This window comes from Varanus komodoensis, unplaced genomic scaffold, assembly GCF_004798865.1.
Source record: "Varanus komodoensis strain SLA01 unplaced genomic scaffold, ASM479886v1 scaffold22, whole genome shotgun sequence".
Lineage (NCBI taxonomy): Eukaryota > Metazoa > Chordata > Lepidosauria > Squamata > Varanidae > Varanus > Varanus komodoensis.
The window spans coordinates 13,700,759-13,726,178 of record NW_025335606.1 but is presented as its reverse complement, the minus strand read 5'-3'; the positions used below and the strand labels follow the sequence as shown (position 1 = coordinate 13,726,178).

Sequence of the window (25,420 nt, the reverse complement as noted above, 5' to 3'; positions counted from 1 at the left end):
ATTTCAGTCTCCCAGATATTACTTGGGAGACTCACTCGGTGGTGACAGCCAGGTCACGTCGCTTCCTAGAAGCTATAGAGGGAAGGTTTTTCACACAGAGGGTCTGAGAGGCGACGAGTGGGGGGGAACATCCTTGATTTGGTCTTGACCAATAGAGAGGAGCTGATAGATGAAGTACAGATTAGGGGAGCTCTGAATGCGAGTGATCACTCCATCCTTTGCTTTGAGATCAGGGGACTGGGGACGTGCAGCAGGTCGAGCACTAGAAGCTGGGACTTCAAGAGGGCCAACTTTGGCCAACTTAAGGCCAGACTGGGGAAAGTCTCCTGGGATAGGTTACTGGAAGGTAAGCGAGTTGAGGAGGGGTGGATGGCACTCAAAAGGGAGATTTTGGAGGTGCAAGCCTTGACAATACCTCTAGTCAGTAAGGTGGGGAGGAGGAGGAGAGCACCGCCATGGATGCGAAAGGAGGTGGTTAGAGGGATTAAAGAGGAACCTCCATAGGAAATGGGTACTGGGGCAAATAGACAAAAGGGTATATCGGGAGGAGGAGGCCCATTGCAGAAGGATTCTTTGCAAGGCTAAGGCTGATTACGAGCTGAGACTTGACAAGAATATCAAGAGCAACAAAAAGGGCTTCTTCCAGCATGTAAATAGGAAGAGGAAGGGAAGACAAGTGGTGGGACCACTAAATTAGGAGGAAGGTGATCCAGTGACTGATCTGAGGGAACAGGCACAGATGCTAAATGACTATTTTGTGTTCTCCCCAAAGCAGGATGGGGGATATCCACACAAGAGATTAGATGAGGCTGGGGACTTAGGGGCACAGATTAGAGTCACCCCCACTTGAAGTTGAGGGGCTCCTCAGGGCATTGGACATTACAAAGGTGCCAGGCCCTGACGGGTTACACCCGAGAGTACTTAGAGAGTTGGCAGGGGTTCTCTCACGCCCGCTGGCCTCCATTTTTGAGACCTCGTGGAGAACGGGTGAAGTTCCAGAGGACTGGAGGGTGGCATCAGTGATCCCAGTTTTCAAAAAGGGTAGTGGAAGGGACATGGGGAATTATAGACCTGTTAGCCTTACGTCCATTGTAGGAAAAACAATGGAAAGGCTCATAATAGAGATCTAGTGATGCTAGATAGGGAAGGGAGGCTGACAGCCACACAACACGGCTTCCACAAAAACAGGTCCTGCCAGACAAACCTTGTGGAATTCTATGACAAGGTTTCGAGATGGCAGATGGAGGGGATGCAGTGGATGTGGTATACCTGGATTTCAGCAAGGCCTTTGACAAAGTGCCCCATGATATCCTGGTGGAGAAACTGAGGAGTTTTGGGATACACCAAAGCACTGTCCGGTGGATTAGGGCATGGTTGACTGACCGAAAGCAGAAGGTAACCATTAGCGGGGAATCATCGGGATGGTGGCCAATGACAAGCGGGGTCCCCCAGGGCTCTGTCCTGGGGTGATGCTGTTTAATCTTTTCATTAACGACATGGAAGAAGGGGTGAACAGTCTGCTGATCAAATTCGCAGACGACACTAAAACTGGAGCAGTGGCTACAACTGAGGAGCAGGTACTCCAGATCCAAAAGGATCTGGACAGACTATGGAAGTGGGCAGGAGACAACAGGATGGCGTTCAATGTGGATAAGTGCAAGGTCTTGCACTTGGGGCGTAGGAATGGGTGTCATAAGTACAGGTTAGGTGACAAGGGGCTGGAGAGCAGCACTTGTGAAAGGGACCTCGGGGTACTGGTTGACTGCAGGCTAAACATGAGTCAGCAGTGTGATGCGGTGGTCAAGAGGGTGAACACCACCCTTGGTTGCATAGCCAGAAGTGTGGCTTCTAGATAAGAGAGGTATTACTACCACTCTATACGACTCTGGTGCACCCGCAACTGGAGTATTGTGCTCAGTTTTGGGCCCCTTATTACAGAAAGGATATAGCCAGGTTGGAGTCAGTGCAGCGTAGGGCCACAAGATTGGTGGCAGGTTTGCAGGGGATGCCATATGAGGCAAGACTGAGGGAACTTGGTCTCTTCAGCCTGGAGAAGAGAAGACTCAGAGGAGATATGTTGGCAACATACAGGTATGTGAGGGGATGTCACACAGAGATGGGTAGAGACCTGTTCTCCCCTGCAGAGGAAGGCAAGACGCGCTCCAACAGAGCAAAGCTCAGGGAGCCAAGGTTCCATTTGGTTGCCAGGAAGCACTTCCTGACAGTCAAGACCCCGAGGGTGTGGAATGGGCTTCCACGGGAGGTGGTTGAGGCCCCATCGGTGCGGGTGTTCAAGGATAGGCTGAACGTCCACATGGTGGGCATGTGAGCGGAGCCGGCTGGTGCCGGAGGTCAGACTAGATGGCCCGGGAGACCCCTTCTGACTCATGCTGTTTCTATAACACCCAGTTATACTTGCTGGAAGTTATAATTCTTTCTGCTTGAACCTGCAAAGTGTTGTGTCTTACATTAAACCATATTTAGTATCCCAGTAAATTTAAGATATGATTAACTTGTAGTCTGCTCTTCACTGGGAGCAATCAGGTCATATGTTTGTAAAATTGATTCATCCTCGCTGTTGGATTCTTAATGGAGAACTTATTTTGAGTACTTCCACAACAGACAGAAAGCTGTGATTTAGTACACATGTAGTCCAAGAAGACACTACCAGAAAAGTCCAACACCGACTATAGTTGTGTTTGTTAAAGGAAGAATTTTCCCTTAGAATTTTTTTTTTCAAATCAAGAAGGCTACCAACAAGTATATCTTATTCAAGAGTATTAAGTGAATGTGTTTTATTTTACATCATGATGTGAGAACATAACACCTGTTTAATAAAAGTATACACATTTGTAACTTCACTCAGTATACACTTTTAATGCACATTAAAAAAAGCGTTCATCTTACAAATTGTTTTGCAATCCAAATATACAATAGCTTGGAAAACAAATAGTTTAGAAAATGAATGCCAATGTAAAAAGACTACTTAAACCTATAACAGTAGAATTTGTGTATGGCTTGTCTTTACAGTTTTCTTACTGCTTCATCAATATCAGTAATCTGTTCCTTCAGCTGGCTCCATTGTTCTGGATTTAGAGAGATACCTAAAATAAACCAAAACAAATCCTTAAATATCATAACAAGTCTGGTCATTTCACGCCACCACAGAGTTTGGCATTGGCTGTAGAGTTCAGTATTGAGGCAGCCACAAGCTTCCTATTTAACTTAAGCACAAGAAATGTGCAATGCACAACTTAGTAAGAACTGGGTGCAAACCTATGTCCGATATCCTGGGGTAGGAGAGTAAACCTCAGTGCAAATCTCTTCAGACCTCTCAAAGATTTGTGAAATTATGCAAAATAAGCAAGTCTATATAATTGTGCTGTTTTCATTCAGGCCACAGTATTCATTTCTTACCTTGCCACCATTTTTTAAAACTGTAAAATACATAGTACAAGCTACATTATCTTCTTTTGGAATTTTACCAAGCCAAGTATTTACTTGAAATCAGATGCAAGCTGCCTGGAAATTCGTCATGTTAACCTACAAAAGATATTGCTTAATGACATTAATCCACAGATGTCACCTTAGCCAGGCTTCAAGAATTTACTTCAAGTATTATAGTTAATATTTCTAGCCCATTAGACATGCCTGGAAAGAATTTGCACAGAAGATACAAGTAGCTGTATACCTAAACCTCAATTACCTTAAACCAGGATGGGTTTTGATAGGCTGCTTCAGAGTTACCTCAATTACCAACATCCCAACTGAATGAAAGGGACTGAATGGATGACAAATTGCTGCAGCCCCCACTTCCAATGGTAACTTGGCAAGTAATGCAAGCGGCTTAATGGAAAGAACGTATGACAAGTAAGGCTACCCATTCAGTGCCGAATTTGCACACAGTGTGCATGTTTTACTGTATTCTGGCTAACTGAAGCCAAAAGCACAGAGATCAGCTGAAAGCCTTCCTCAGATAAAGACACAGCTTACGGATTTGTCTGTAGGACCTGAAGTTCATCTCCACCTCATTAGGATTTGAATTGCCTTTAATTACCAATTCAGTTAAACTCAAACTGGTCATGCTTCTGAACTTACCTTGAGAATTTGGGTCAGATGAAATTATCAAACCAGATAATTTCCCTGGGGAGGAATAGAACTAAGATGGGCATAATTCTACTGTTCACTCTCTAAATTAGTATCTTCAATCAGGACCTCACAATTACTGGTGCCAGAGAAGTAGTAACCTCCCATAATCAACCTTTATCAAACTTCATGATAAACATACCAAATACAAGGAATGGGGGAGAGGGTTGATTATATTCAGGTTGGGCGATTTCCACAAAGCAGGTTAAAAATAGGGTGACCAATGTGAAGAAGTGTTCCTATGCCTTTAGAAGAAGGAATTTTGAGGTGCCCTTTGTTACACCTGGGCTGGTATACACACGCAGTAGGTAAAATTGGAGGAGTCAAACATACTACTTTAGTTTGTGTGCAGTAAGTTACATTTTTATGGTATCTTATGTGAAATGCTACTCACAAGTAAAAACAGATACAAAAACTTTCAAGTCAGCAGAAAACATTCTAGGCTAGCCCTTAGTATAAAATCAAGGTGTTTTTGATATCAGGATCCATTCAAATAACATTATGCCCACATAATCTGAAATGGTAAACTCTATCCAACCACCTACTTTTGCTGGATATGTATACCAGGTATCAGCATCGTAACAACGAAAGAGAAGCACCTATCAAAACTGTTCCTATACAGCTACTAAAAGTGACTCCTATTCTCTTACTGCATCTACTGACTTAGCTACAGTGCCTTATATTTAGACAAAGAAGCCAATATAGCAAATAAAGTACAATCTAAAGCTTTGAACAATCACCACGCAAATAATAGTTACCTTTTCTGCCAGGTTTCATTTCACCTTCTTGATCCATCCAGTATTCTCTAATATCAATTAGAACTTTACCTTTAAAATCACGAACACTGACATATCTCATTTTACCAATCTGCCAATAAATTAGAGAACTAAATCATTATTTCACCAAGCACATGTAGCAACTATCTTCACATACTACTGAAGTTTCATATGCACAACATCAGCATTGTAGGTAACTCTAGAGATTATAGGTTCTTTCCCCCATAATCTCTCACAAGTAACGAACAAGGACAGCCAGAAAAATGAAAAAGACTGCAAAATTATTTGGAAAGAGATATTTCCAAACTAAGCGGATTGCAGTTTTCAAACAGCTATGTTTCCTTGGTAAAAAAAAATATAAAAGGAATATTTAAAAGTACAAGAAATCTACTCAAATGCCCTTAGACCTCAACTGATTGACTGAACCCACAATTCAGAAATATGAATGAACAAATTCAGAAATAGCATTTCAGAAAATATTTGCAAGTGGACATTTTTTGCCTTCAAAACAGTTATATTGTTGCATTAGTTCAGAGAAAATATTAACACTAAAATTAACTTGTGTACTAGAAGCTGTCTGTCAATGTAAGAAGCAGACGTGATAGCCTGCAATATCAGCAGCTAGCAAAATGTTATTTTCCATTAAAGTCTACGGAGGAGATACCCATGTTATGAATAGCCAAGCATAAAGCCAAGCATGTAAATATTTAGAAATAAGATTCTGTGAATAAAGCAGCAGCACCTGGCTTAAGTATCTTAATGTTTAAAAATGTGCTAGATCAAGCTTATATTTAGTTTAGAGAAACTAAACTAAAATGTGCGTAGCTCAGATATTACCATTCAGGAAACACCAACATGAGAACAAACATCCTGAAACTATTAATGCAGGAAACTGCTGCTTCAACAAAACTAAAAAGGTTGATAGCTGATGTAAGGCTTCTCTCAGTAGCCTTGCTGATTAATTTACTTGTCATTAAAATGTAGTTAAGGAAAACTGTAATAGCTTAAGATGAGTGGGAGTGCTATATATATATCTCGGCCAAGATTTTTAGTCTCCAGTACTAACATTTTACTTCTTCCTATAATTGGAATCTACATTCAAGAACCTGCTTCACACTTTTGTAGGATTTAGTAAAGAATAGTAGCTGATGAAAAGAATTTCTATCACAGACGATGTCAAAAATAGCCTGGATCTATCAGCAGCATAACTTTGCTATAACCCTATAAAATGCATTCTATAATACTTAACATTTAATATATACTGTAATACAAACTTTGCATTATAACTTTTGAAATATAGGCATAATTAAAATTGTGTCATTAAACAAGGAGATAAACTATATTAGAATTTACACACATCCAAAGTCTTCCTACCACTATTATTTTTCCAGGATATATCAATATCCCATTCCCAGAACCAGCCTCACCACAGGCTATCACATATATCTTTGACACACATTGTGCCTACCCAGAAGCAAACCAATTTCCCAACTCTGTTCCCCAACTGCGCCCCCTTTTGGGCCATCTTTACTAGCATCTATGGCTTCGAGATGCTTAAATTGTGTTGTAAGCCGCCCCGAGGCTTCGGCAAGGGGCGGCATAGAAATATAATAATAATAATAATAATAAATCAGTTTACTCTGAAATTACATATGGAAGTAAAGCTTATGACAAGAGATTATGCAGAGGCAACTTAAGGGCACAAGGCTTGGAAGGCAACCAGGTGATCTGCTCATACTTATTTCTATAGCACTTTCCTGAATTATGCATTCCTAGAAATTCTTACAACAGTCCGTTAAGGTAGCTTAGGCTTTCACAACTATGAGCAGGAACAAATAGGATTTGAACCACTAGCAAACTACAATATTAACAAAAGACTTAAGTGTGGCACTAATTGCCAAATAACTGTCCAAAGTAACAAGTATCAATAATGAAACTGCTAATTACATAACTACCCTTTCCCCCGCCTTTATAACTTAAGAACTCTTCAACTACTCGGTGATGTTGCATGAACAAATGCTTGACCGCACCACAAATATTAAACACAGCTATCAAGCATAGCTCAGTCACAATCACGGCTCCAATGTTCTTCAGCCAAGTTGGCAGTGAGTCAAGACATACCATTCAAACCTAAGTTTTTAGTCACTATAACATTTCACAACACTCCCCTCTAGACTATAGTTCAGTATAATTTTCTTTGTGGGAACATGACATATGTGCAAGCTAATTTCTTACTGAAGCAAAATTATGCCTCCAGAGATAAATTTTTCATAGCTGTGCCAGACAAATCCAAACCAGTTGCTCTAGGAGTACTGAACCTCTTTCAGCCCCAGACATTCCATTTCTGAGAAACTCTTGAGGGCATGAGGCAGCAAAGTAAAATAGGGTCCAAAAATACCAGCATATTTCAATTTGAACACTCTTGCTCTCAGCAATTTAGCCTTTAGGAGAAGCATTTCAACTTTCTAGAATTGGGAAAAAAGTTACAAAAACCACCAAACAAACAGTGTTTGAGGGCAGAGGACAAATACTGTTGCCATTTGAGAGGCTTTGACAGGGCTGGATTAGGATTCTGGACCTCAGGTTTCTGCACCCCTGAATTACATGCATCTTTTAGTTCAATAGCTCCAGCATGCAACGCTACAAACTGTTGCTATAGGAGGCTCAGCGCTGACTCCACTGCAATTTTCTTGACTGAGCATGTGCATGGCATCTATGCATCCAATGTTCTCCCACTGGTGCATTACAATGCTGTACAGTACACTGCATACAACTAAGGAGAGAAAGTACCAACCAGCTTCTGGGTTATGCTTATTCTGTCATCTTGTCCAAACTCAGTCATGACTATTTCACGGATGTTAAACGTAGTCTTTCAATACCATGGTAAAAAACAACCATTTGTTCTATGGCTTCTCTATACATACACAAATTCTTGTGTTGTCTGAACCAAGGATTGTGGTTTTCCAGGGTCCTGGAATGCAAGAACCATGGAATCCCCTGAAACAGCAACAACTCTAGGAACTTCTCCAGCCACTCCAGACTAAACGATCCATCTCTGCCTAGTAACGGACATGTGGCCCAATGAAGAGGAGGGCAGAGAAATAAGCAGGGAGTGATGCAGACTGAGACTGAATTTCAGGTGCAGTGGTACATGCCAATGATGAAAGGACTAGTGGTTGGGTTCAGATGACACAACCAGCCATGGAATGTGTTTTTACTAATCTTGATCTGTTGTGTTATCTGAATGCAGTCGTGATACTTCATGGTAACTCTGGTCTTTAGAAACCAGATAAACAGTTGTTTGTTCTGTGGTTCCTTTGTATTATCATGGCTTGTTGTGTCTTCTCAATCCAAGATCATGATTTCCAAAGTCCTGGTATGCAATTACCACACTGTCCTCTGGAGAGAGTGGCAACTGCAGGAGCCACTCCAGCCATCCAGCATCTATGTATGGACCAGTGAGGAAGAGGTAGGAAGCATAAGCAGGGAGTAATGCACCTTAAGGCTGATAGGATACATGCCAACAGTGGGAGAACTGAGTTGGGGTAATGGAAACCAGTATAAAGTAGGAGCCACTTAATTGTTAGATCGTAGTAAAAACTGTCAACTGCTGTAATTACACAGGGTTGCTTATCAGGCTGTATGAACCCAGTCATTGTCATCTTGGGTCAGGGAAGGGGGTCCTAACCTTCTGAAGCATATTTATGGAACGTGTGAGAAGCTGCAACAGGAAAGGGAAACAATCCACCAATGGGGATTAGTCCTGTGGCAAAAAGACAGCACTTGATAGCACCCTGCAGGTCTTGTACCTTATAAAATTCAACTACAACACTGCCTAAGTATACCACTAATACTTCAATTTAAAAGCCACCATTTACCTGAAACATATTCTCATCTCTGTTGCTACTTTGCCTGGAGGAGGCGGCACCTTTGGAACTTTCACCCGTCTTCTGTTTCTTCACAGGTTTTTCTGGTGCTGCCTGTTTTTTCCTTTTTTCCTTGACATTTAAAAATCAAAAAGTCAATTAAATACTTACTGGAAAAATACTTATGAGCTCCTGTCAACTGTCTTCCCTCTTCCTCAACATAATATTCAGGAATGAAACTCTCTCTTGTAGTCCAAAATCAGAATAGAGGAAAGACTTAGAAAACTACTAAACAAAAAGTACTAAACCATCATTTGATGTTACATATACAAGCACACACAAAGCACCAGGCCTACACAATTGCCTATCCCTCTTCCTGTTGAACAATGTGCATTAAAATAAATTATAATTTGTTAAACACACCAGTAAAGTAATCCAGAATTTGGTGTTGGTTTGCTTAACAATTGATTAGACCTTATTTTAAACCATAATTCACATATAACAAGCTGAGATCTGTTCCCCGTTTAACTCCTCCTTCCTCTTAGCTGTGGAAGTAGAAAGAGGAGAGCATGAACATGAGGCTTCATCTGGAGTTTTTTCTTTATGCATAGTGCTAAACCATGGTTTAATGTCATGTGTGAACTCTATTTACCAGTAGCAGCAAAAGAAAAGCCACATTTTATTATCATGGGGAAACCATTTTTCATCACTTTGAAGAAGATCCTAAAGATGAACAGTCTTACTTTTATTACTGCATATTTCAATTACAGTATTCAAATTGTGTCCACAGAGGGCAGAGGAGTACTAAGGTAAGAGTATAGTTAACAGTCAATCCAATACATATTTAAACAAGAAAAGTTCTAAATCCAGCATGCCCACTTGCAGGGAAGTAGGGATTTAAAGGACTTTTAGTATCTGAACATGCAGAGGCTTGCACCTTAACTCTCTCACAATAGTTATGATTTGGATCAACTAGCTTCTCTGAAAAAAATAAACTGAACCTATTTACTCACCGCAACTAGATGATTCACATGCTGAAATATAGAAAAAGACAGACTATGTCAGCATTTGAGAAACTGCATCTTACTATACCATGACATTTAGATTAGCTACTGGACTAATTCCTGTCCTGAAAATACTGCAGTTTTTTCTACAAGAATAGCTAGCAAAGTGAGGATGAGCCTCTTGTTTTGCTGGCTAGACTTGCTGGGAAAAAAATTAACCTACGAAAGGGATCTTTAAGTTACAGTCTTCTGTTTAACAACAACCTAAATACATATATATTCAAAGGGACATAAATGCACCCATAAATGAGCAAATAGTTCCAAAGAAACCTGTTAAGTGTCATTGCCTTAAAGTCAATTGTTATCAAGTCTACATTTGGCAAGTTATGCTTTAGGCAGCCATAAGTGAAAATGCATTCTTTGTGGCCACACATCCAAAAGACTCAGGAGATTATGACTAAAGACAAGGTTGAAAACTGGTCAAATTATTCAGTGTGGTTCCAAGAACATTCCACAACTTCAAATTGAAATCATACAGTGAGGGGGGCTTTTACTTGCAATATTAAAAACAGGATTAGTGGCTTTATGAAAGAATCTTCCCCCATAATATAACCTCTTGCCCATAATATAGATATATTAAGCACCTATGAAAAGCCAGCCATTTATAAAGTCCTGTAAATAAGCTGAGGTGACAACTATATAGTAGTTGCTGAATAAGTTGTGCCATTGTTTTATTGTTATCGCTATATTGGTTAGATTTAATTTAGGTATTTATGTTTTAACAATGTTGTGAGCCTCCCTGGTCTACTGTAAAAAGGCAGACTAAAAAGTTTTAAATAAAATAATCACCGATTTTTCTTCCCGGTCTGAGTCACTGCCAGATGAGCTTGAAGAAACAAGTTCTTTTGATTTAGGCATCCTAAAAAGAAAGAACAAAATGCAGCAATAGCACGTTTCCTACAATAAGGCATAATAGCTGTTTGTACATGCAAAGCAACTCCTTTAATACTGCCATTCCAAACAAAACTTACTCTGCAGTTTCACTGGGATCAACCAGGTTTCAAAATAATTTTTAAGGATGAAGTACCAGACTTTCCTGGAATTGGACTCAAGCTGCAGCACAGTCAGACTAAATAAGGAACTCAGAACACCTAATATTTAGGAGTTCTTTGCTTTATCTTTTAAGTCAACCGTGTAGAACATTGCAACCTTTATCCAAAAGTATACACAACATTTTTTTATAAAGACAGACTGATACAAGTCGGACTTATGGGATTGTTTGAACAAACAAGAGCAGACCAAGTTAGATAAAGAAGCCTTGCATAAAGAAACAGCAGGTCATTAGGTTTCTTTAAGCAAGTTTCTTCATAAACAATGCAGCAAGCAAGAAACAAGTAAAAATGTGTGGCGGGTTTTTTCCTTTAAAAGACAGACAACCAATTCCTCTATTCTTAGTGGTTGGGTATAGGCTCTAATCCCTTCATAGGTGGCCTGAATTTATAGTAAGTATATAATGACAGCAATATGAACTTCACTATCATGCACTCAGGAGTACCTGAAATATTATGCACACATTCTAAAGTTATAGCAGGGTATATAATACCACTGACATCTTTTGGAGAATTTTTCCTGATGAGTAAAAAGGTTGGTAAATGATCTGTCAATCTTGATAATAATTTCAAAGAGCTGCAAGTACCCAACACAACTGATGTATTTGACCTGCCACAAACCAGTTAATTGGCTATGTCAGCTTTAGAGTGAGAGCTGTTATGTTACATGCATTAATTAGCAAGAATTCTTGTTACTTCCTTCACACTTTGAAGAAACTATTCATTCACTACCTAGAGAAAAAGTTCATCTGACAATTCTAGCTCAAAGAACTGGAAAAGGCACATATGTAGATGTTGAGGATGCAGTTGCTCTTGGGGTCATCAGGTTTTCCTCCAGATGGACCAGTATATTTTCCTGATAAGACTTTTCCACACTACTGAAGGCACAGAGCATACAATGACTTCTTAAAACAGGATGTTGAAAAAAGATATTTGAGGACAACATGGAGAAATGTAGAATGCCATGGAGGTCATAGGCTTGAAAAGCAGGCTGCTTTAAGGTATATTGAGAGAGCTTATGCAGATCTTTACATGATGCAGTAAAATGGGGATGGCACACCTGTGGCTGTCCAGTTATTGCTGGACTTCCAGCCCTAGACAACATGCCAAGAAATGACAAAAGTTTGTCCAACAATATCTGGAACCACAGATACCCCATTCCTGAAGTAAAGAATTAAAAGAGAACAGTGGGAAACATGCCAGAGTGCAAAATACAGCAAGATTCCAGCAGGTTATGAGAAAGATATCCTAAACATGTATACATAGATTTATTTACCACATTTATAGCCTATCTTTTTCTTACAAGGAACTCAAGATGATTTACATAACTATCCATTTTATCCTTACAATAAAATCTCTGTGAGGTAGGTGAAGTTGGGAGTCAGTGACTAGCCCAAACTCATTCAGTGAGCTTCAAGGCTGAGGACAAGAACTCAGATTACCTGAGTCACAGTCCAGCGCTCTAGCCACTACCCTCTACTGGTTTGGAGAGAAACAGGACAGGCATGCCAGAGGATCTATGGCACCAAAACGACTTTAAATATGCAGCGATAATACTCGGAAACAGGGAAGGACTGGCGAGCACAGCAGCTGGTTAACAGTCATACTACTACCCACCAACATGAAGCAAGCAGCAGTACTGAAAAGGGAAGATCAGTGTGTAAGCTTGACTCTGCTCACTGGCCCTCTTATTCCTGCCTAACTCCCACAAAACCACCCCAAGGCCTGCCCCACGAGACACCCAGCAGGCAAGCTGTCAATTCACGGCACAGATAAATGGAGAGGAAGCCATAAAAAGGCAATGTCAAACTAGAGAGAGATCTCTGAATCGGACTGAATCGCCTGGAAGACACCAAGGCGGGTGGGGTGGGGTGGGGTTAGGGAAAGGGACCCGAAGCAATAACATCAGCGAAGTTGACAGGAGAGAAAGAGCGACGGTGAGGGGGAACGTTATTCAAAACCGCAGGAGAGAAAGAAGCCACAGAAAATGGCAGACGACGGTGAGAAGCCATTGCATGACGGAGGAGAAAAGGTGCTGGTGGGCTTGGGCAACAGCGAAGGAGAAGCGTGGACAGCACGCCGCCGGCAGAGGTGGCGAGGTGGGAATCCCCTACGCCGCCGGGGAGGGGGCGGTTCCCAGCCGCCATTTTCTCCCTCCCTCGGATGCTTTCTCTGTCCCCTCCTTTCCTTCCTTCCCCAACATGGCAGCCCCGAGGTTGCCGCACCTCCTTCTCCTGCCGCCCCTCTCAGCTCGGGCCCGAGTGTGCCCCACACCGGGTTTGCTGCCCCACCCCCTCCTCTCTGGAGGGAGCAAAGGAAAGACCCTCCCACCCCATCGCTCACACGCCCCCTCCCCTCGTTGGGGCACTCCAGCCACAACATGGCGGCTCCATCCGCCCTGCCCTAGCGCAGGCCGAAGGAAAACCTGCGCCCTGCTCCCCGCCCGAAAACAGCCCCGGGAAGGCAAGAGCCGCTAGGAACACCGCACTCACGTTCACCTCGGCACCCGCTGCGCTTCACCTCCTTCCTCTCCTGCCTGCCTCTCCTTATTCCCTACGCCACTACAGAAGCGGAAGTGACGTAGACGCTCCCGGACCCGCCCGCTACTGCGGTCGGCCACGTGAAGAGATTGGCGGTGCCGCGCGCTGGGAGGAGATCGTGGCTCTTGCACGGCATGCGAGGCTTCTCCTGCCGCCGCTGAAACTCGATTGTGCAGCCCCTTGAACTGTTTGTTCGGAGGGACCGGGCTCCTTTTAATTTTTTGAGAGCTGAACCATTTCAGAGCCTTTGCGAACTCTTGGATAAGAGGTTATCAGCGCCTTCTTTTGCTGCATGTGGAAAGAAAGCGTCAATAACGAGAGCTATATAAAAAATTTTAATTAAGTATTTGTTATACTGTGGAGGTTTAAACAGGACGAAACCCTACAGCTCCTAGTTATGCTGGCTGATAAATGTTGGGAGTTGTGGGCTTTTTTTTCTTCTTCAAACCTACATTGGATTGTCTTTTAAATACATAAGATTTAAATTCCAATCATAAAAAACATAATTAACAAATAAAACCAAATATTAAAACAGTCAGGTTAAGGAGCCAGTCCTAAAAGTAATCGGTAATCAGAACAACCGATAAGAAAGACCTGCTGGAAGAGGAAAGTGGCTAAACAACTATGACCCCATGTGGATGTCCTTGTGATTATGTTCTACTTAGTGGTTTTCAAAAAATGCTTCGTGACCATGCTTAAGAATTCATAGAATCATTGAGTTGGAAGGGGCCTATAAGACCATTGAGTCCAACCCCCTGGTTAATGAAGGACTCCCAAGTTAAAGCATTCCTGACAGATGGCTGTCCAACTGCTGCTTGAATGTCTCCAATGGGGGAGCCCACAACTGCCATTGCAGGTCATTGTTCCATTTCAGGACATCTGTTAGGAATCTAGTTTCTTGTAACTTATGCCTATTGTGCGTCCTGCATGCTGGTTAGAGGTTGCCTGTCGAAGTTTCTTAACTGACAAGAAGGTTCTTACTGACTCCTGCCTCAGACCAGATTTCCTAAACCTCTGCCCCAGTGAGTATACTCAAAACTAGGCCCAGCTCTTGGATTCTTTCTACCTCTCACTCCCAGAGCTCCTGTCATATTTCCAAACTGCTTGGACAGTTTATCTGGTTTTCACTGCCTGCTTGCTCAACCTTTTTTTTTTTTTTTTTGGCAGAGGGGGCTTGGCATAAATCACCTGTTCCCTACTACTGATCTTCACCAGCCATGTAAGGTTACCCCTCAGAAAAGGAATAACTTAGTATCCAGGCCTTCACTTCCTCCTCAGCATTCTCCCAGTTCTTCCATAAAACTACATATAAACCAGCAGACTATTTCTTTATCCACCAACCAATTCCTTCAGGCTCTGTCAACTCCATAACTGCCATTTCCTAACTACTCTTTTCCACCTTGATAAAATTCCCACCCAATCAGAATGGAAGCTTTCTGATCCAAGCTCCATCAAGCAATGCTCAAAGCAACTGAGTCCCCCACTCATTCCTACTTCAGAGCATCACTGTGTAACTACAGGCAGTGCCTGAGTTAATGAACGTCCAAGTTACAAACAACCCATATGTATGAACTACCATAAAGCCTATTACCGTATTTTTCGCTCTATAAGATGCACTTTATTCCCCCTCAAAAGTAAGGGGAAATGTCTGTGCGTCTTGTAGAGCGAATGTGTGTGTGCCCGATGCCCGGGACGCTGCCGGCCCGCCTGCACCACCTGGCCGGCACGCGCTTGGCGCAGGCTGCTCCGCCCCCTCCCCCCTCTGGTGCAGGTGAGAGCTGTTAATCACAGGTCGGTGTGTGTGTTCAAATGGCAACCCGTCTTAATGAAGCCCATGGGAAAGTGATGGGGAATGTGCCTGTGATTATCAGGAAGCTTTCCATGGATCCCTCCTCTAAAACTAGGTGTGTCTTATGGTCAGGTGCGTCTTATAGAGCGAAAAATACAGTAATTAAAAAATATTGCAGAAAATCATTATTAACATAAAGAGAGAGGGAGGGCCTCCAAAGTATCACGATATATAGAAAGTGAGGGGAGAGAGGGAGGCCTCCAAGGGAGACCTTCCTGCCACCCCCATCCAAAGAGGGAAATCCCTCTGCAAAAAGGTGAGTTTGGGTGGGGGCCTAGAGATATTCACAGGGTCCTGCACCTTTAACCCCCATGAGATGATATGATCTATGTCATCTATGTGCCCTCTGAAAGAACCCAGCTGGCTTCATGGTATACACTGAAGCTTAGGGCAATGAAGTGAGAAGGGAGATGACTAGGACACAAGGAAATCTCATGATGAGTCTGACCAAGCACAACTCGAAGCCTATTCATGGCAATAAAGTTGGCAAGACAACAGTGTTCTGCCACATGAATTGCTTCTTCACAGTGACATCCAGCAGAAGTATTCCAAGTGGTTCAGGATCTCCTGCAATCTGGTTTGCCAGATGAGACTCTAGAACTCTCAGCAACTCTCTGTGATGCATTTGCTATCCATGTAGAGGAAAAAAATAGCTCAGATCTGCCATGAGTTGGATTGCATAGTTGTTTCAGTTCCATCTAGGAATGTGTTCAGAGCACCACCTTCTAACCCTATTTCACTGGATGAGTTTCAGTTACTGCAGCCCAAGGATGTGGACAGGGTGCCTGACTTTGTCCTACCACTTGCCCACTTGAGCCTTGCCTATCAGGGATCATTGGGAAATCGAAAGAGAGGGTTCATTCCTGGGTCCAGGAGGCTGTTAATCCCTCCTTGAGAGAAGAAGTCATGCCAGCCTTCTTAAAGGAGACTGTGGTAAGACCTCTTAGAAAGGCTGAGCCTGGATCCAAAGTTGGTTGTCAGCTACTGACTAGGGAACCTTCCTTTTTTGAGCAAGGTATTAGAGTGAGTGGTGACCAGGCAGCTCCAGACACTCTTGGAGGAAGCAGATTATTTGGATGCATTTCAGGTGGGTTTCAGGCCAGAGTTCAGGATGGAGACTGTCTTGGTTCTCCTGTACAGTGACCTCTGTCAGGAGAAGGATGGGGAAGTGCAATCCTGTGGATTTGTCTAGACCTCTCAGCGGCTTTCAACGTCATTGACCATGGTGTCCTTCTGGACAGGTTGGCCAGGATGGGGAATCAGGGGCACTGCTTTGTAGTGGTTCCACTCCTGCTTGGCTGACCATGTCCAGAAGGTGGTACTGGGAGATAGTTGCTGTGTTTACGCCATGGGTTCCACAGGACTCCACTATCCCCCATGCTGTTCAACATTTATATGAAACCTCTGGGAGAGGCAGTTAGGAGGCATGTGCTGAGGTATCAGCAGTATGCTGATGACACTCAGCTCGCTCGCTCTCATTTACATCAAATCCAAGTAGGGCGATCTCATAGAAACATAGAAACAGAGCGAGTCAGAAGGGGCCTCCTGGGTCATCTAGTCTGACCTCCGGCACCAGCTGGCTCTGCTCACGACATGCCCACCATGTGGACGTCCAGCCTATCCTTGAACACCCACCCTGATGGGACCTCAACGACCTCTCGTGGAAGCCCATTCCACACCCTCGGGGTCCTGACTGTCAGGAAGTGCTTCCCGGCATCCAAATGGAACCTGGGTTCCCTGAGCTTTGCTCCGTTGGCGCGCGTCCTGCCTTCCTCTGCAGGGGAGAACAGGTCTCTACCCATCTCCATGTGACATCCCCTGTATGTCGCCAACAGTTCCCCTGGAGTCTCCTCTTCTCCAGGCTGAAGAGACCCAGTTCCCTCAGTCTCGCCTCATATGGCATCCCCTGCAAACCGGCCACCAACCTTGTGGCCCTACGCTGCACTGACTCCAACCTGGCTATCTCTGTGCTGAATCAGTGCCTGAGTTTGATAATGGACTGGATGAGGGCCAATGAACTAAAACTCAGTCCAGGCAAGATGGAAGTGCTGTTGGTTGATGATGTGTCTGATAGATTAGATTGCCATTATCCTGTCTTGGATGAACTTGCACCTCCCCTAAAGGACAGAGTCCACAACTTGGAAGTGCTCCTGGACCCATACCTTTCATTGGAGTCTCAGGTAGATGCGGTTGCCAGAAGTGCCTCTTTCCAGCTGCAGCAAATATGACAACCACAGCTTCATCTGGATACACAGAGCCTGATCACGGTTACTCATGCACTGGTTACATCCCAGCTGGATTACTGTAATGTGCTCTGTGTAGGGCTGCCTTGGAAGACAGTTTGAAGACTTCTACTGCTCCAAAATAGGGCTGTGCGTCTGGTGTCGTGTATTAGTTTGTGTGCCCACATAACACCTATTCTGCATAAATTACACTTGTTGACAGTTGAAACCCAAGCCCAATTTAAAGTGCTTGTTTTAATATACAAAGCCTTAAAATGACTTGGGACCTGGTTACTTGAAGGACCACCTTTTCCCATATACTCCTACCCACCCATTGAGATGGGGAATTAGGTCATTCTGAAAGAGCCATCCCTAAAAGAGGGATGAAGAGAAGAGCCTTCTTAGTGGCTGCCCCTCCCCTTTGGAATGAGTTTCCTAAAGAATCATTACTTTCATTTTGGAGCCAAGCAAAAACTGTCTCTTTCAAAGGTTTTTCAAAACCTGACTTTAACACCTGATTGTAAAACTCACTCTGCTACCAAGGGTTTTCCCTGCTACCTCTTCCCATTTTACTTAACAATTGTACTTCTGGCCTGTTGTTAATATTGTGGCGTAGAGAGACCTTAGAGGGCCATTCAGCAGCCTATAAATTTGTAATTAAATAAACAAATAATCATCCAGTTAATGTCAAGCTAATGTTCACTCAAGTGTTAACATTTAATAATCTTTTGACTATTTTTCTATCCCATAGCTAAGCTGTTTTAAGAACTGAACTATATACCTATGCACATACAGATTCTCTCTCTTGCTCCAGTATTTATTATTTATTTATTTATTACATACATGTATACCCCATCCTATTGCTTCAAGTTCTCACTTACAAGTAACTGTAGTTACTTTATTATTACTGTATTATGATATCATTATTAAAATGCTGTATTGTGTTAAGATGTTTTAGTGCATATGGAACTGCTTCTTAAGTGTTTTATATGCTTTTATGCTTTTTATATATTTTATATGTTTTGTGTTATATGCTTTTTAAAAATATGATCTGACTTTAATACAAATTCAATTCTCAGGAATGAAACTCATCCACAACCTGGGTCTGCCTATATCTATTCCCTTCTGCTAATATGACCATTTTTCCTGAAGAGGGTGGGTGCATCTGTGTCTACTGTCTCAGCTTTGATCATTCTGCCTTGCTAGGATACCAGCCTAATGAAAGAGTCTGCCCTGGTGGCATTGCTCTTGGATCCTCTGACACTCTCAGCAACTCCACTGCATCTTGAGATGTGCATCCAGGGTTTTGCAGGGCCATGGGCCCTGCAAAAATTAAGCAAAGATGGTGAAGAAGGAGGTCATATATTGAAAATACTGGGCTGGATGGACCAAAAGTCTACAGGCTTGCCAAAAGACTTGCCCAAAGTGACTATTGATAGCCTTTTGATGTATTTCCATGGGGACTGATTTAGACCATTTATTTGCCAGTGCTCTGCCACATTTTTAAGTGAACCACACAAGCCAACCCTGATCTAGCATCAAGAGTGTTTGGTGCATCCATGCAATTTCAGACAACAGTGCTGGCATTACAGCTGTGTGGATGTCCTCTGTCATTGGGAAGTAGAAGTACTGGGAATTTAAACTGGAAAAATGGACATGAGTTACAGTTTCAATGTTCTACTTTGCCACTTTAAAAATTAAGGTCTGTCCAAGGAGCCCAATGGTGAGGTGAAGAAAATGAAAAATCCAATAAAGTTGACAGGTGCAACTTTTCCTGACAGAAAGAGGAAAAAGGAAAAACTAGACTTTGTTTCTCCTTCATGGATCACTGCCTTGTCGTGGCAAAGGGACTTGCGTAGCTCAATGAAGCTATGAGCTATGCCGTGCAGGGCCACCCAAGACAGACAGGTCATAGCAGAGAGCTCTGACAAAACGTGATCCACTGGAGAAGGAAATGGCAACCCACTCCAGTATCTTTGCCATGAAAAACCCATGGACAGTATCAAAGGCAAAAAAATATGACACCAGAAGATGAGCCCCTCAGGTCAGAAGGTGTCAAATATGCTACTGGGGAAGAGCAGAGGGCTAGTAGTAGTAGCGCCAGAAAGAATGAAGCGACTGGGTCAAAGCCGAAAGGACACTCAGTTGCGGATGTGTCTGGTGGTGAAAGGAGAGTCCGATGCTGTAAAGATCTATACTCCATAGGAACCTGGAATGTAAGATCCATGAATCAAGGCAAGTTGGATGTGATCAAACAAGAGAGGACAAGACTGAACATCGACATCTTAGGAATCAGTGAACTAAAATGGACAGGAATGGGTGAATTTAATTCAGATGACCATCAGGTATACTACTGCGGGCAAGAATCCCTCAGAAGAAATGGAATAGCCTTCATAGTCAATAAAAGAGTAGGAAAAGCAGTACTGGGATACAATCTCCAAATGGACAGAATGATCTCAGTTCGAATCCAAAGCAAACCATTCAACATCACAGTAGTCCAAGTCTATGCCCCAACCACTGGTGCTGAAGAGGCTGAAGTTGACCAGTTCTATGAAGGCCTACAACACCTTCTAGAATTAACACCCAAAAATGATGTCCTTATCATCATGGGGGATTGGAATGCTAAAGTAGGAAGCCAAAAGATAACCGGAATAACAGGCAAGTTTGGCCTTGGAGTACAAAATGAAGCAGGGCACAGGCTGGTAGAATTTTGTCAAGAGAATACGATGGTCATACCAAACACTCTTTTCCAACAACCCAAGAGACGACTCTACACATGGACATCACCAGACGGTCAACACAGAAATCAGTTTGATTATGTGCTCTGCAGCCAAAGATGGAGAAGCTCTATACAGTCAGTGAAAACTAGACCAGGAGCTGACTGTGGCTCAGATCATGAGCTTCTCGTTGCAAAATTTAGGCTTAAATTGAAGAAAGTAGGGAAAAGCACTAGGCCACTCAGGTATGACCTAACTCATATCCCTGATGAATATACAGTAGAGGTGACAAATAGATTTAAGGAATTAGATCTGATAGACAGAGTGCCTGAAGAACTATGGACAGAGGTTCGCAACATTGTGCAAGAGGTAGCACCAAAACCATCCCAAAGAAAAAGAAATTCACGAAAGCAAAATGGCTGTCTGAGGAAGCTTCACAAATAGCTAAGGAAAGAAGGGAAGCGAAAGGCAAGGGAGAAAGAGAAAGATACAAACAATTGCATGCAGAATTCCAGAGAACAGCTAGAAGAGATAAGAATGCCTTCTTAAATGGACAGTGCAAAGAAACAGAAGAAAACAATAGAATGGGGAGGACCAGAGATCTCTTCAGGAAAATTATGAAGGGAATGTTTCATGCAAGGATGGGCATGATAAAGGACCAGAATGGCAGGGACCTAACAGAGGCAGAAGAGATTAAGAAGAGATGGCAAGATTACACAGAGGAACTATACAAGAAAGAGCTTAACATCCCTGATAATCACAATGGGGTGGTCACTGACCTCGAGCCAGACATCCTGGAATGTGAAGTCAAATGGGCCTTAGGAAGTCTGAGCAACAACAACGCTAGTGGAGGTGTCAGTGTTCCAGCTGAGCTATTCAAAATCTTAGAAGACGATGCAGTAAAAGTGCTACACTCAATATGCCAGCAAATTTGGAAAACTCAACAGTGGCCACAGGATTGGAAACGGTCAGTTTACATTCCAATCCCAAAGAAGACCAATGCCAAAGAATGTTCAAACTACTGCACCACTACACTCATTTCACATGCTAGCAAAGTTATGCTCAAAATCGTACAAACTAGGTTCCAGCAGTATGTGGACCGAGAACTACCAGAAGTACAGGCAGGGTTTTGAAGAGGGAGAGGAACTAGAGATCAAATTGCCAACATACGCTGATCATGGAGAAAGCTAGGGAGTTCCAGAAAAACATCTACTTCTGCTTCATTGACTATGCTAAAGCCTTTGATTGTGTGGATCACAACCAATTGTGGCAAGTTCTTAAAGAGATGAGAGTACCAGACCATCTTATTTGTCTCTTGAGAACCCTATGTGCAGGTCAAGAAGCAACAGTGAGAACTGGACATAGAACCCACTGATTGGTTCAAAATAGAGAAAGGAGTTCAGCAAGGCTGTGTACTGTCGCCCTGCCTATTTAACTTATATGCAGAGCACATCATGAGAAAGGTGGGGCTAGATGAATCACTAGTTGGAATTAAGATTGCTGGGAGAAATATCAACAACCTCAGATATGCAGATGATACCACTCTAATGGCAGAAAGTGAATAGGAACTAGAGCCTCTTGATGTGGGTGAAGGAAGTGAGTGCAAAAGTTGGTTTGAAACTCAACATTAAGAAGACTAAGATCATGGCATCCGGTCCTATCACTTCCTGGCAAATAGATGGTGAAGAAATGGAGGTAGTGACAGATTTTATTTTCCTGGGCTCCAAGATCACCGCAGATGGGGACTGCAGCCAAGAATTAAAAGTTGCTTGCTCCTTGGGAGGAAAGCTATGGCAAATCTAGACAGCATACTAAAAAGCAGAGACATCACCCTGCCAACAAAAGTGCGTATAGTCAAGGCTATGGTTTTCCCATTTGCAATGTATGGCTGTGAAAGTTGGACCATAAGGAAGGCTGAGTGCCAAAGAATTGAGGCCTTTGAATTGTGGTGCTGGAGGAGACTCCTGCGAGTCCCTTGGACCGCAAGGCGATCAAACCGGTCAGTCTTAGAGGAGATCAACCCTGACTGCTCTTTAGAAGGCCAGATCCTGAAGATGAAACTCAAATAAGTACTTTGGCCACCTAATGAGAAGGAAGGACTCCCTGGAGAAGAGCCCAGTGCTGGGAACAATAGATGGCAAAAGAAGAAGGGGACGGCAGAGGATGAGGTGGCTAGATGGAGTCACTGCAGCAGTTGGTGTGAGCTTGAATGGACTCCGGGGGATGGTTGAGGACAGGAGGGCCTGGAGGAATGCTGTCTATGGGTCACGATGTGTCAGACATGACTTTGGGACTAACAACAGACTTTGTTTTGAGGTTTTTTTTTTTTTTTTTGCCTTATTCAGCTGTCAGAGAAACTCCATCTGTATAGTTTATGTATGTATTTGATTCGTAGCCCAATTTTATACGGGGAAAAAACGGCCCTCAGCGAGATTGTAATGATTGCAGCCTTAATGAGGAAAATCTGTGCATTGCAGTGAGCATCGACATTTTGGTAAACTGCCCATGGCCTTTCTCTTTGCAAGCTAGAATTTCTCCGACCCTTTTTTAAGTCTCTGATCGATATATTTTATGCATCGAATTGCCCTAATGCAACATTCCGAAGAAGTTCAAGCCCCGCAATGCTTGCCCGACGTAATTAGATAAGGAGAGGCGGGGGCGGGGGCGGGGGAGAAAGGGTGAGGATGAGGGGTCGGAACTACATTTCCCGGCAGACTCTGCAAGTCGATCGCATGCGCATTCAGCTACCGCCCGCCGCGTTCCTTCCCAAGGGGACAGAACACGAGCAAAAGAACTACATTTCCCATCGCTCCTTTCTCTCTCCTCCCCACTTTCCAGGGCCGCGCATGCGTTCCGGCGAGGCCTGGGTTCTCAATTCGCCGTTGAAACCTTGTCGGTGGATAGTGTGGGAGGGGGAAGGAGAAACGTCTCGTTGATAGCACGCGTGCGACGGCAGCAATAGCAGCGGCGACGGGGAACGAGTGAGCCACAGAGTGTTTCAACCGCCGCCATTTCTGTCAGCCCGGACCCATGATTCCCATATGCCCGGTAGTCTCTTTTACCTATGGTGAGTAACGGCCGTTGGCGAGCCAGTAGAAGTGTGGGAAGGGGGGGCGGCGGCGAGGCTGAGGGGAAGGGGGGAGGGGCGGCACATTGCCTCAGGTGCTTGTCTGACTACCTCCCTCTCTCCCTCCTCCTCTCGCCCTCCCTTCTCTCCCCCTCCCTTTTCCCCTCACGCCATGTCGCTGCTGCAGTGCCCAGCCGGCTGGGGGAAGATGCCAAAATGGCCACCGGCAACTACTTCGGATTCACCCACACCGGGGCTGCTGCCCAGTATAGGTAAATGGAGACTGGAGATTTCCACCTCTTTGGTTGCGAGCGGGTTTCCACCTTTGAAGGAAGAAGCGTTTCGCGTCTTCCTTCCCCGTCTCCTTCTTTTCCCCCGCCTATACGCTCGTGTGTACGTTTCCCCCGATATGCATATTTATACGTGTGTGGTTGTGCCACCCCGCGCCCGGGAGAGGGCGGGGCCTGCGGCCTCGGGGCTCCTGTGCGCCGCATATTGAAAGGAGCGCACGGGATCTAGGGCTGGATACGCCCTAGTCAGAGTCGCTGACTCTTTCTGTAGGGTTTTCTTTGCTTCCACTAAGACGCCTTTGGTTCTTACAATTTTATACATAACGACCCCGAAGTCGTACACTTTGGGTCATGCCTTCTGAGCAGGTGTGCACAAGATTGTTACAGTGAGTTTAATTTCGCATACACACACTTAAGCAGATCAAGAAATGTTTGTTCTGATTTATTTCTCCCTCCTCAGCTGTCCAGTTCGAAATAACATAGCTCTCCAGTACATTTTAAACAGATTTCCTGATGCACTTACCTTCCCAAACGGAGACTTTAAAACTTTATGGAAGTTTGCAAAACATTAGTATTACAGTACTATCATTATATACCTGCTTTAAAGTAAATCCATTTGAACTCAGGGTTTATTCCCGGGTAAGGATTGCAGTTGTAATCTGAGAATGAGTAGACCACTCATAGGGTTGGGAGCTTTATTAGAACTAAGGGCTTGGATGTAAAGTACACAAAAGTAACATTTCCCGTCTCTCCCCCCTTGCAGCAGTGTGTACATCCTGAAAAACCTCTGTAAATTATTCAGCCTCTATTCCTTAAACAATGTGAAGTGTTAAATGTCTGCCTTATTTGGAGCAATTTCATCCTGACCAAATGTTCCTTCCGTTAGCTTCTTTACATTAACTTATAAAATGGTTCAAGACCACCTGAATACTTAATAACTCTGCTGTAACACTGGAAGTTGACTAAAGAGTGAAGCTATAGTATTCATATAAATTTCAACTATTTTCTTTCATGCAACTTCCATTTTCAATATGGTTTTGTATTCAGGTTTTCCTTTAATTGGGATAGTTAGTTGAGGGTGAATTAAAAGCAGCATGGATGTTGATGGGTGGTTTTTGGAAATCACCTTTCCTTCTAAATGAGGTAGGTCCTCCACTTGTAAGAGAACAGATGTGCAATAACATGTCTTTCCATGAAGTCAACATATTAAGCATCTGACCATAGTGACCATGATAGCTTATGCCATTATACTTTTGTTAGTCTTTAAGATGCTGCAACACTCTTCATTTTTGCTGCAGCAAACATTAAAATTTCCAATCAGTTATCCCCTTCCATTTTTATGAGCTTATTAGTAGTGTATGGGCAGCAGAAGGAGAAATTTTTTTGGGGGGTGTAAATAAATAATGGCTTTTCAATTGCATAGTTCTAGGCTTATGAAAGCCATTTGAATTGCATGTTTTTTAAAATGTTGCAACAGTTGGGGTCATTTCATCCTAAAACAATGGCAAACTTCTTGTTAGTAATGAGCTTTTAAAAACCTTCATCCGTGAACACTAGGCAAGCTTGGGGGTTCCAACATTGTACTGACTTCTGGAATTGGGCAAGACCTCTTTTGGCAGTGATACAGTGGTGTGACAGTGAAGGATCTTACATGACCAGCTTGCTCAACCTGGTACCTTCCGGGTTTTCTTTTACTTCCAACTCCTATCAGGCCCAGCCAGCACTGCTAATATTCAAGAATTTTGGGAGTTGAACTTCTGGTGGGCACCAGGTTAGGCAATGCTGCTATATGAGATTATAGTAGACATAATGTTTGAGCATAGTAAGCTACATG

General features: G+C 43.3%; 2 protein-coding genes across 6 annotated transcripts in view; one reads left to right on the top strand and one right to left on the bottom strand.

Annotated features, from left to right (window-relative positions):
- Positions 1-2,853: 2,853 nt before the first annotated feature.
- Positions 2,854-13,510, bottom strand: SUB1 (SUB1 regulator of transcription). Of its 4 annotated transcripts, none has more exons than XM_044431337.1 (6): positions 13,394-13,510; positions 10,642-10,711; positions 9,802-9,822; positions 8,801-8,920; positions 4,905-5,013; positions 2,854-3,104 (listed from the first exon to the last, which is right to left on the bottom strand). In XM_044431337.1, exons 2-6 carry the CDS (start codon positions 10,708-10,710, stop codon positions 3,025-3,027), a joined length of 399 nt encoding a protein of 132 aa, XP_044287272.1. In that variant the 5' UTR covers position 10,711; positions 13,394-13,510; the 3' UTR covers positions 2,854-3,024. The 4 variants fall into 4 exon arrangements, with proteins under 4 accessions (XP_044287272.1, XP_044287273.1, XP_044287274.1 ...); XM_044431338.1 differs by having other exon boundaries at positions 13,400-13,500; XM_044431339.1 differs by lacking the exon at positions 13,394-13,510 and adding an exon at positions 11,634-12,701 and having other exon boundaries at positions 2,854-3,543.
- A 9,571-nt stretch (positions 13,511-23,081) lies between these two features.
- Positions 23,082-25,420, top strand: part of ZFR (zinc finger RNA binding protein) — a 49,481-nt gene continuing 47,142 nt past the window's right edge. For both annotated transcript variants that reach the window (XR_006414837.1, XM_044431124.1), the window contains exons 1-2: positions 23,082-23,296; positions 23,484-23,568. Coding sequence is in view for 1 of the 2 variants with exons in the window: in XM_044431124.1 (XP_044287059.1) it covers positions 23,260-23,296; positions 23,484-23,568 (122 nt within the window). In the remaining variant the exon portion in view is untranslated. The remainder of the gene's footprint in view (positions 23,297-23,483; positions 23,569-25,420) is intronic.

Coding starts and splice junctions, on each gene's coding strand:
- SUB1 (XM_044431336.1), bottom strand. Junction 9,823..10,641: donor CAGACCGGGAAGAAAAATCG/GTGATTATTTTA, acceptor TCTATATTTCAG/CATGTGAATCATCTAGTTGC. Junction 3,105..4,904: donor AATGAAACCTGGCAGAAAAG/GTAACTATTATT, acceptor GGTTTATTTTAG/GTATCTCTCTAAATCCAGAA.